Source organism: Lipotes vexillifer, unplaced genomic scaffold, assembly GCF_000442215.2.
Source record: "Lipotes vexillifer unplaced genomic scaffold, Lipotes_vexillifer_v1.1 scaffold263, whole genome shotgun sequence".
NCBI lineage: Eukaryota > Metazoa > Chordata > Mammalia > Artiodactyla > Lipotidae > Lipotes > Lipotes vexillifer.
The window spans coordinates 2466390-2477281 of NW_006796752.1; the positions used below are offsets into that span (position 1 = coordinate 2466390).

Consider the following 10892-nt stretch of genomic DNA (forward strand, 5'->3'; position numbering starts at 1 on the left):
GGAAAGAAAACGATAATAATGCTTTGATTTTTACATGTATGGGGTTAACAAACTTTTCTGAAGTAAAATCACATAAGGTTTTAAGAGGTGCTTAGAAAAATGCTGTTTTCCAGGCTTTACTGCTTTTGACTCATCTTCAACATGCTGATTTGGAAGAAAAAAATGTATTCTGTAACATTACTAGGATTCCCTGAAACCACTCATACCAGTTCTGGTAATTCTAAGCACCAGACAGACAGAATGGATACACTGAAGATCCCTGCTACATGATAGTAATCTTAACAAGAACTGCTGTTGCTGCTGCTACTACAACTATCATGGACAGCTGACTATAAATCAGGCATAAGCTAAGTGCTTTGCAAACAATATCTCATTTAATCCTCCACCAAACCTTGTAAGACAGGGTTTCATAAGTGTGAAACCTGAGGTTCAAAGAGGCTGCATAACTTCTCCAGAGAAAGGAGAAATGGGATTTCCATTTCAGCCTTGTGTCTGACCAATAGACAACAGATGCGGTTAAGAAACAACTGTAGTTCAATTCACCAAGCAGTCTCTTCCCTCCTATCGATTAGATGTGTGATCCTGGGGCCATTAGAGTGAGTAAAGTTAGTAGACAACTTGTGGTTTTGTCATCTGTAAAATGAAAGGGTTGGAACATGATTTCCAAAGTCCCTTCCTTCTCTCATTCTCTAGAACCCAACACCCAAGCAGCCCTGGGCTGAAAGGACAATTCCCTGACCAGTTAGCATTTTCTAACACCCTGGTTCCCAGCACTCCGCTACGATAATAGGTATGTGGACTTGTGTCTTGGTCAACTTTGTATTCCCAATGCTGAACCCAGTGCCTGACACAGAACAGGTGCTCAGTAAATGCTGATGCATGAGTAGACAAATAAGGAAAGGAACCCACAAATGAATACAACATCGATGCCTGACACCAGTACATGCTCCATTAATGTCTTTTCCCTTCTTCCTCGGGGACCTTGTGACACTTCTCGTCTCATTCTTATCCCATACCTCCCCAATCCAATCCACTGACTCTGGACTACTTGATTAAGCCTAAAAACGTCTAAGCACTTTCATCTCCAAATTCCATCAGTCTCATTTCCATCCTTCTCTTATTTTCCATTTTCCTTGATAATTTGAATGAATATGTACCTGTTGTGAAATTCATAAAGTTCTCTAATATTCCCAAAGAGAAATTCCTTGTTATTCCGAAGAACATCTGGAATTAGATGCTTCAGCCAAATAAAATCCATTGGAATGATATATCCCTGCAGAGGTGGAAACAGGGTAGGTTTTACAAACAGGTAGGTTTTGTAAACCTACCCTTTGTAAACAGGGTAGGTTTACAAAGAGATGATCTGACTTAGCCACTCCAAGGACCAAAACTTTAATAATTGGGGAGTAAGGCACACACGTCCTGAAAGCCATTCCGTCAAATACATTCTTTTGATATTATTTTCCTTATGTGTCTGTCTTCAGAAGAAGATGGCTTAATGGCAATGACAATAAGATGGCATTTTTATAGGAAGAACAAATCTATTTTTTAAATTCGTCACATAAGTCAAATGTGAAAGGAAAAAACTTACCCATTATTTTATGACCTGATGCAATTACTATTGTCTTATTATATTTCCTTCATGACTTTTTTAAAAAGCTGTTTTATATGGTTATAATCACAGTACATATATAATTTGTAGTCTGTTTTTCCATATGCATTTTAGACTTATAAATTTCTACATATATTGTTTTAAATTTAATCTTACAAGCACTCATTTCAATGTTGCTGTATATTATTAAAAATAATTATTTTGGAACAGTTGAATAATATATCATTTAGCATGTATATAAGACTTTATCAACCATTCCATTCCCTCGACATTTGTTTTTCTTCTGACATTTTATTGTAAAAAATTTCTATTAAAACTTTGTACATATAGTTTATGTCTCAAGATTATTACCTTAGGAAAATAGAGAAAATATAAATTTTCACTCAAGCAAAAAATGCTACTTAAAACAATAAGAAACAATTCTCTCATTTATTTATCAAAAACATTTAAATTATCATACCCACTGTTGGCAAGCATATGGTGAACCTAGGTGGGCATTGCTAGAATCATGTGAATTGGTACAATCCGTTTAAAGTTATTTTGTTACATGAATCAATAGTCATAAGAACGTTCTTATTCATACTGAAAAAACCACTTGTGATCTTACAAGACCTGAAACTTTGGTGGGGATTCTAGAGACATATGGCAACTATTTTGAGTTTCTATCTGCAACAAAACTTTTCCACTTTGAATACATGCTTAACGCCCCCCCCCGCCCCAAATCTACTTACGTCAATTATGTTTTTAATCTCTTTTATATAAGTCTCTTCCGTCTCAAGCAAGTCACGTATAATGCGCCTAAATCAGCAGCAGGTGGGAAGATGAAAGAACGAGAGAGGCAGAGGGGGGGTGGGGGTGGGAAGCAGTGTTTTAGAATTCTTTTAGGATAATGGTCATCAATAGAGTTCCCCTTAGTGGCTCATCTACTTAGGTTGTGGTCAGTTCATTCCGTTCTGTTGAACACCCAAGGCCAACATCTCACAAAAGCACGCTCTGATCACACTGGCATGAGAAGAAATGGCAAAGTTAAAGGACTCAAAATCCATTTATGTAGCCAGAGAATGACCTGTTTGTGAGCCATAGCAAGGGGGTCAAGAGGGCAGACATTGGAGTCAGAAATACCAGGTTGGGATCCTTGGTCAGGAAGGTCTGCCTGATCCCTACATCGCACAGGTGGTTTCCTAGATGTTCTCTCCAGCCTTCTGCTGTTTCATTGCTCACATCAAGATCTTGGACCTACAAGGATACATTTTGTTGTGCAAGGGGTTAGATGGATGGCTGTCCTGCCCCCTCCTCTGGCATTCCATGTCTCCGTGTGATTGAGTTCCTCAGCCAGAAGACATGGGCTCTGTCTGCTTCCCCTGAGAAAGGCAGGTGGGAGGTGTGGTATGCAGAATTCTAACATGGCCCCCAAGATTTCTGGTCCCTGGTACACACACACATCCTCCCAGTTAGTCAATCAAACACTAACTTAAGTGCTGCTGGGAAGGTATTTTGTCATTCGGTTTTGTTCCAAATCAGCTGACCTTAAGATAGGCAGATTACCAGGTGGGCACATCCTAATCTCATGGACCCTTTAGGTCTGGGTCTAAAAGTCAGAGAGATTGGAAGCATGCGAAGGTGTTAGCACAAGGGAGATTCCCCTTTGCTGGCTTTGGACATGGGGGGAGGGCATGTGGCAAGGAAGGCAGGCAGCCTCTAGGGGCCAAATGGCCCCCAGAATACAGTCAGCAAGGAAACAGAAGCACTAGTCTGCGGTTGCAAGGTACTGAATTCATCCACAACCATATGAACTTCGAAGAGGATACCTTCTAAGAAGCGCAACTGGCCAACACCTTGATTTTATCAGTGGGACTTGAGCAAAAAGCCAGTCTTGTTATGCCTGGACTCCTGTCCCAGGGCAATTGTGGGCTGAGCTGCTAAGTTTGCGGTCATTTTTTGATGCAGCAATAGAAAACTAATAGAAAGAGTGAGGCCAGTCCCCACATCTATCTCCAGACAGACTGCTTTCTTTCTCTCCTCAGGCTGTGCGCCCATACTTTTTTTTAGGGCTTTCTTTCAGGCCTCCAAGTGAATCAGTGTTTGTACAACTGTTCACATGTAGAATATATACATTTATGGTTTCCTGTGAGCTGTTGGTGGATTATCTATTAAACAGTAGCCTACCCTAGAAAAGAGTTTCTTTTCCTCTCATAAGAATGGGTATGACAAGGGACAAATAAAGGACACAGTGTAGGAAATTCACACAAATACATAAATGGCTATTAGTCTTTTGAAAAAAATGCTCAATATATATGAATCCAACAAAAACATATTAAAAAGAAGTACAATTTTCAACTTCTATAATATGGCAGACATTGCAAACCTCAAAGGAAGACCGGCAGATGAAGATATGGAAACACACTCAGATAACATTGGTGAAAGTACAGATTTGTGCAAGATAACTTGGAAATATCTCATCAAAATTTAAAACACATGCTCCTTGACTCAGTAATTTCACTTCTAAGTACGTTCGTTGTTTGTAATTAGAACAATAGAACGACAACAACCAGATATAAACTGGAAATTACTTAAATTATGGTACATACATATAATGAAATGCTATGTAGATTTTAAAAAGAATGAAGCTGACTGAATCATGCTGACATGACACAGTCAAAGTATTTTAAGTGAATTTTAAAAAATAACCAAGAGGTACAACAGTTTGCAGAGTGACTATTTGTGTAAACTTTATGTGTAAAATGAGTATATATGCATACATATATGTAAAATTGTATATGCTTAGAAAATTCATGCAAAGAAACTTAAAACATTGTTAACAAGGGGGGTGGGAGAGGGTAGGGGTGGGAGTTTGGGATTAGCAGATGCAAACCGGTATATGTAGAATGGATAAATAGCAAGGTTCTACTGTATAGCACTAGGACCTTGGGGAAATATACTCAATATCCTGTGATAAACCATGATGGAAGAGACTATGAAAAAGAATGTATATATATGTATAACTGAGTCACTTTGCTGTACAGCAGTAATTAACACAACACTGTAATTCAACTATACTTCAATAAAAAATAAATTAAAAAATACATTGTTGGGCTTCCCTGGTGGCGCAGTGGTTGAGAGTCCGCCTGCCGATGCAGGGGACAAGGGTTCGTGCCCCGGTCCAGGAAGATCCCACACGCCGCGGAGCGGCTGGGCCCGTGAGCCATGGCCGCTAAGCCTGCACGTCCGGAGCCTGTGCTCCGCAACGGGGGAGGCCACAACAGTGAGAGGCCCACGTATCACACACACACACACAAAAACATTGTTAACAGTGATTGCTTTTAGAAAGTGATACTGAAGACTAGAAATAGAGGAGAATTTTTACATTTTATTCTGCACCCTTTTTCAGTCTTTGATTTAAACAAAAACTTTAAACATCTACTGCTTTTCTAATTAAAAAAAATAGTTTACATGACATTTTAAAATGAATGTTACTGGAGGTAATGACATATAAACCCCATTTGAGAGATATAAATAAATCCTATAATCTACCTATTTTATAGCTCAACAATTATTCTTTCTTAAAAATGACAATTTCCATATCTATTTATAAATGCTTGTTATAAGGCAAGACTGATAAAGGATAGCCATTGACCAAGGATACAATTGCAAGAAGTATATAATTCTACCAAAAAAGTTACTCTAAGATCATATTTAGCTTAACGGTGTCTCTGAGTAAGAGGTTCCTTTGCTTTTTGTAAATCATCCTGAAATGATGATAGTTACTATGTCAGAAGGAAATATAGGCCTCAATACCAGTCTGTTTCTATGAGCCATGACATAAAGTAGGACCACAGCAACAGTTAAGCATTCATAGAAAGCCAGAGTACAGCCAGCCTCCTATGTCTCCGTGAAGCACTGGGCTTAAGCAACTTGGCAAAGCTGTTTAAGAATGTGTTGACGATTAAATGAAGTCACAAGGCAGAAATAACTAGGTGGTGGGCAGAAATCAATCTTATCATCCAACAGTTAATATAAGAACTTAGAGACCCCTAGGAGTCTTTACGAATCTGACACAAGAAAAAATCCACAACTCAGAAGAAAAAAAGTCCCTTGTCAGGTCATATCCCAGTTCCAACTGCTTCATTTTACTTATTTGAGTGCAATGGATAAAACTCCAACAATAGAAAGTCTCCTGAACACTGGTAGCCTTCATTTCTGTTCATATTTTTTTTAAAAAGTTCTCATACCACTGTTAACCATTCTTTTATCTTTCTTCTCCTTTGTCTTCCTTTCAAATAACTTTACAAAATGGGAGAAAATCGATGATTCTAGCTGACGATCGCCTGCTTTATTATTCCAAAGCACATAACTTTGTTCACAGAAAAAAAATCAAGGATTTAATATCTAAAGTCATCAAGTATATATAATGTAGATAAAAACCAGAAAACATTGGGAGTACTCAAGTCATTTTAAAACCTTAAACACCGAGAGCAATTTATGCCCTGGTGGACATCTACCCAGAGGTGGAACACTGTAATTAGGATGGGGTTCACAACACCAGATCAGCCCGCATGAATGTAGTCTACACTAAATGTATACTCTGGCTTTGTTTTACATGTAAAAGTGGTTCTCCCCTCACCCACACCCCCAGGTCATTAAGGAGGAAATGGAGGCATAATGTGTTTTAAGGGACTGTTTCTTCTCTGAAGCCATATTTCAAGGTAGCATAAAAAAAGAGCTTTGGAGATCTGGTTCCATCCTATATGACAGCTCGTGTTTGTTTAAGATGATACCGTAAGCGAGAGGCAAGAAAGGAAAGCCTTTTAAAAAAATGAATGCAGCCCTATTTGGTAAGCAAGATCATTAATGTAGTATGTACATGTTAGGATCTCCTGATAAGTTTCTTCTTTGCCCACACACCTTAATCTGTTCCCCCTTTTAACCCTTGCCCCTCGCCCCCTCCCCAATTTCCCAGCTCTCCAATAGAAGAGTATCCTTTTGGAAACCAGTCTGTTAGAAATATATTTTTGCTCATTACCTGTCAATACAATTTGCTGTCAAGAGATTTCATTTACTCCTTGTATTCTATCATATCACTCGCGTCAGAAAGTATTATAGATTTTCACTTTAAAAAAGCTAGTTTTCATCTAATACCCTCTTTGCCAAATGGAAAGGTCTATTCTTATCCGTTTCAAACCCTAGAGCATCTGATGTAATGGATACTCATCTTCTTAAACCTTTCTCTTCCCTTGGTTTCCCTTTATTATTCAATCTTCATTCACCATCCACCTCTCTGTTTCTTCTCTATTCCTTCCTTGCTTCATCTTCCTCCTTCGGTCTAATGTTGCTGCTCCCCCAAGGTCTGAACTCAGGTTTCCAGACTTCCTTCCCTCCTCTTCCCTCATGCTGTTGACTCTCCCACATCATCATTTTCCTGCCAGACTTTTGGTCATGCTCAAGCCCATGTTGCCAATGGTCTACATATGTCTTCACCTGGATGCCTCCCAGACACCTCATCACCTCAGGCTGAAATAGAACTCATCAGACAGAAATAGCATGCATATCGGTGGAAGGGTCATATTCTAGGGTCCCTAAAACACAGTTGTCATTGCAAACTCCTCCCTGCTATTATCGCTTACATTCAATCTGTCACCAAGCCTCATCTTTTCATCTCTGAACACACCTCTTGGAGTCACTGCTTATTCTCCATTGCCGACGCCACCAATACAGAGCAAACTCCCGAGCCTTCTCATCTTGAATATGTTGGTGTACTCCTAGCCGCTCACTCTTGCCTCTGAGATCTCATTCCCATCAATCTATTTTACAGACCTCCAGTCTATGCCCTTCCTAAAGCTTCAAGTCCATCATGCCATCATTCTCCCTCTTCAAAAACTTAAAATAGCTTTCAGTTGCCCACAACTGTCAATATTCCTCCCAGGATTTCAAGACTCTCCATTCACGTGAAAAGAATCTTCCTAGGGGGCTTGCTCAAAAGGAAAGTACAGAGCCACAGATTCAGAATGGGGAGCAATGGATGAAATACACAGGTAGAATCTGTAATTTTCACAAGCACCCCACATGATTCTAATGCAGATGTTCCCTTATTTGGCTAAGTAACACTGAGCTGATCCACTCCTTTAAGCCACCTACCCCCCTTTAGTTAGGCCAATGGTATCATTATCGTATACTTCTTTTCAAATTCTAATCATTCCTGAAAGTTCCATTTCTCCCTTTTCCATGAAAACTCTTTCCAGCAGCTTCAGGTGAAATTAGGACCACAATCTTATCCTTGCTTCCCAGACAAAATCCATTAGATCCATTTACCAAGCGTGTACTAGCTCCCTATTATGAGCCAGGCACCATGATAGGCACTTGGGATAGAGAAATGTACCAAAATGCCAGGCCTTAGGGAGTTCATAGTCTAATGGCAGAGACAAGAAAATTAGTGACTCCTGTGCAGAGTGATAGGTACCAGGTAGCCAGAGGAGTCAGGAGCACAGAAGGGAGGGGACACTGCCGATTTTGAGTTGAGTGAAGTTTAATCAGAGTTTTGAAAAAAACATGCAAGGGGACAAGGACAGGGAACTGTCCCAGGCCGAGGACGACAGTGTGGAGGAGGGAGCAAAGGTGAGCGATGTATGGTCTCCCAGTATTTGTAAATTCTTTGGTGGGGCTGGGTCAACAGTCTAGTATGTTCATAAAATGCTAGAAGCAGATATAAACTTAAAGACCATCAGTTAATCCTTATATTACAGATGGAAAAAGAAAGCCCCAGGGACATGCACTGATTTGTCCAAGGTCTCTGCCTTTGGCAAAGTCTGCGTTCTTCTCACTACGTTATGTTGCTCCTCTTGGCCTATGTTTGGGGTGCATCTAAAGTCCTGTTTGCTGATTATGAAATAAAACACAAATTAAAATGAAACTAGCATGGTGATATAAAAATACTGGGTTTCACGAAAATAGGTTTCCAAGTCTATTTCTGCTTCTAATATGTAGGGTAACTTTGAGCAAGACATTTTCTTTCTCAGGGTCTCCATTTCTTCATGTGTCAAAAGGCTGAATTAGATCATCTTGAGTATCCCTACTGGCTCTCATAGGTCACTCTATAAATACATCATTTTTTTAAAATTTATTTTTAACATCTTTATTGGAGTATAATTGCTTCACAATGGTGTGTTAGTCTCTGCTGTATGACAAAGCGAATCAGCTATACATATACACACATACCCATATCCCCTCCCTCTTGCGTCTCCCTCCCACCCTCCCTATCCCACCCCGCTAGGTGGACACAAAGCACTGAGCTGATCTCCCTGTGCTGTGCGGCTACTTCCCACTAGCTATCTATTTTACATTTGGTAGTGTATATATGTCCATGCCACTCTTTCACTTCATCCCAGGTTACCCTTCCTCCTCCCTATGTCCCCGAGTCCATTCTCTACGTCTGCATCTTTATTCCTGTCCTGCCCCTAGGTTCTTCAGAACCCTTTTTTTTTTTTTTTAAGATTCCAGATATATGTGTTAGCATACGGTATTTGTTTTTCTCTTTCTTACTTCACTCTGTATGACAGTCTCTAGGCCCATCCACCTCACTACAGATAACTCAATTTCGTTTCTTTTTATGGCAAAGTAATATTCCGTTGTAAATATATCATTTAAAATAAAATGTATGATGTGGTCTTTGGTCTAATCACACCTTGCTTCTCATTTCTCATAAGAAGCAAAGGTCGTAAGATTTTCTGTCCATTTACAGCCTCAATTAACTAAACAGTTAATGTGTGACTGCATGTACAATAGGACGGCAAGGAGAAGGAATCAGCGTGGGCTGGAGAGGTCTTGGAGGAGGTGAGATCTGGACTGTCCTGTGTAAGAGGTGTCGACTTGCAGCAAGACAGGAGGGTGTTCCAGGAGGAAGGAAACAGGAGCAGGGCTAGGAGTCGTGGCTACACCCGAGGCCTTGTGGGAACCGGGTGCTGGGGCAGGGTCTGGGTGGGAAGCTGGGAGGCAGGGGGAGCCAGATGGAGGAGGCGGTTGTCACGCCAGGCTACGGTGAGACTCCATGCAGGAGCCGAGGGGAAGGTTCAGGAGACCGAGTTGGCCAACGGGGAAGAGAAAGGTCCAGGAGCCCGTTTCATTCAGCACTGAAGAGGTCCCGAGGGTTCAGACTTAGGAAAACATGTTCTTAGTTGCACGTCCTTCTTCTGTTTCGGTTAGGTGTTCCATAACTGCTTAATAAATTCCCAGAACTATAAATGGTAACAACGTGAAACACTGTGGGCCCATACAATGACCATGTTGAAATCAGTGATATTTTAAGCATTAATAAAAGGTCTGATGAATAGAAACCGTTCTCTGTCTCCTGGAAGGCTAACAGTTGAAAGTCTTGCTCAGTTGCTGATAAGCCATCTGTTCTGTCTTCTCCTCTTTTATATCTTAGTTTCTATATTTTGTCTGATGTTAATTGGATTTGATCTCATTACTCTGATGTGTTTAGGGTAAACTACCTTAAATTCTTTTTAGAGAAGGATGGGGCATAAGTAATCACTAAAGTTTATCTGGCTCACTCTTCAATATCACATAATAAATAAGGACAAAGTAATTTCACGTATACTGCACTTTTTAAAAGAGGGACTGATTATAAACACAATCCCATTAATCCTAATTCAAGTTAACAAACCTGCATTTGCATAGCATTTTAGGGATTATAAATTTTTTTTGGCCATGCCACGTGGCTTGTGGGATCTTAGTTCCCCAACCAGGGATTGAACCTGGCCGGACCTTGGGCAGTGAAAGTGTGGAGTCCTTACCACTGGACTCAGGGAATTCCCCCAATTTTTAAAAAATTGTGGTAAAATATACATAACATAAAATTTACCATTTAAACAATTTTTAAGTGGCATTAAAATACAGTCACAATGTTGTGCAACCATCACCAGAACTTTTCCATCAATCCAAACTGAAACTCTGTACCCATTAAACACTAACTCTGCATTCCTTCGTCCTGCCAGGCCCTGGTAACTTCCATTCCACCTTTTGTCTCTATGATTTTGCCTAGGTACCTCGTATAGTGGAATCATACAAAATTTGTCCTTTTGCGCCTGGCTTATTTCACTTAACATAATGTATTCAAAGTTCATCCATGATGTAGCATGTGTCAGATTTCATTCCTGTTTAAGGCTAAATATCTTCCATTGTTTGTATAGACCATATATATATATATATATATATATATATATATATATATATATATATATATATATATATACACACACACACACACATACACACTCTATATGTGTGT

General features: G+C 39.8%; 1 protein-coding gene across 1 annotated transcript in view; it reads right to left on the reverse strand.

Moving 5' to 3' along the window:
- MCF2L2 (MCF.2 cell line derived transforming sequence-like 2) overlaps window positions 1–10892 on the reverse strand; it is a 199095-nt gene that overhangs the window by 45873 nt on the left and 142330 nt on the right. Inside the window, exons 16-17 of the mRNA XM_007468974.1 lie at window positions 2344–2410; window positions 1158–1273 (exon numbers count right to left, since the gene is read on the reverse strand). Of these exons, the coding sequence (XP_007469036.1) occupies window positions 1158–1273; window positions 2344–2410 (183 nt within the window). The remainder of the gene's footprint in view (window positions 1–1157; window positions 1274–2343; window positions 2411–10892) is intronic.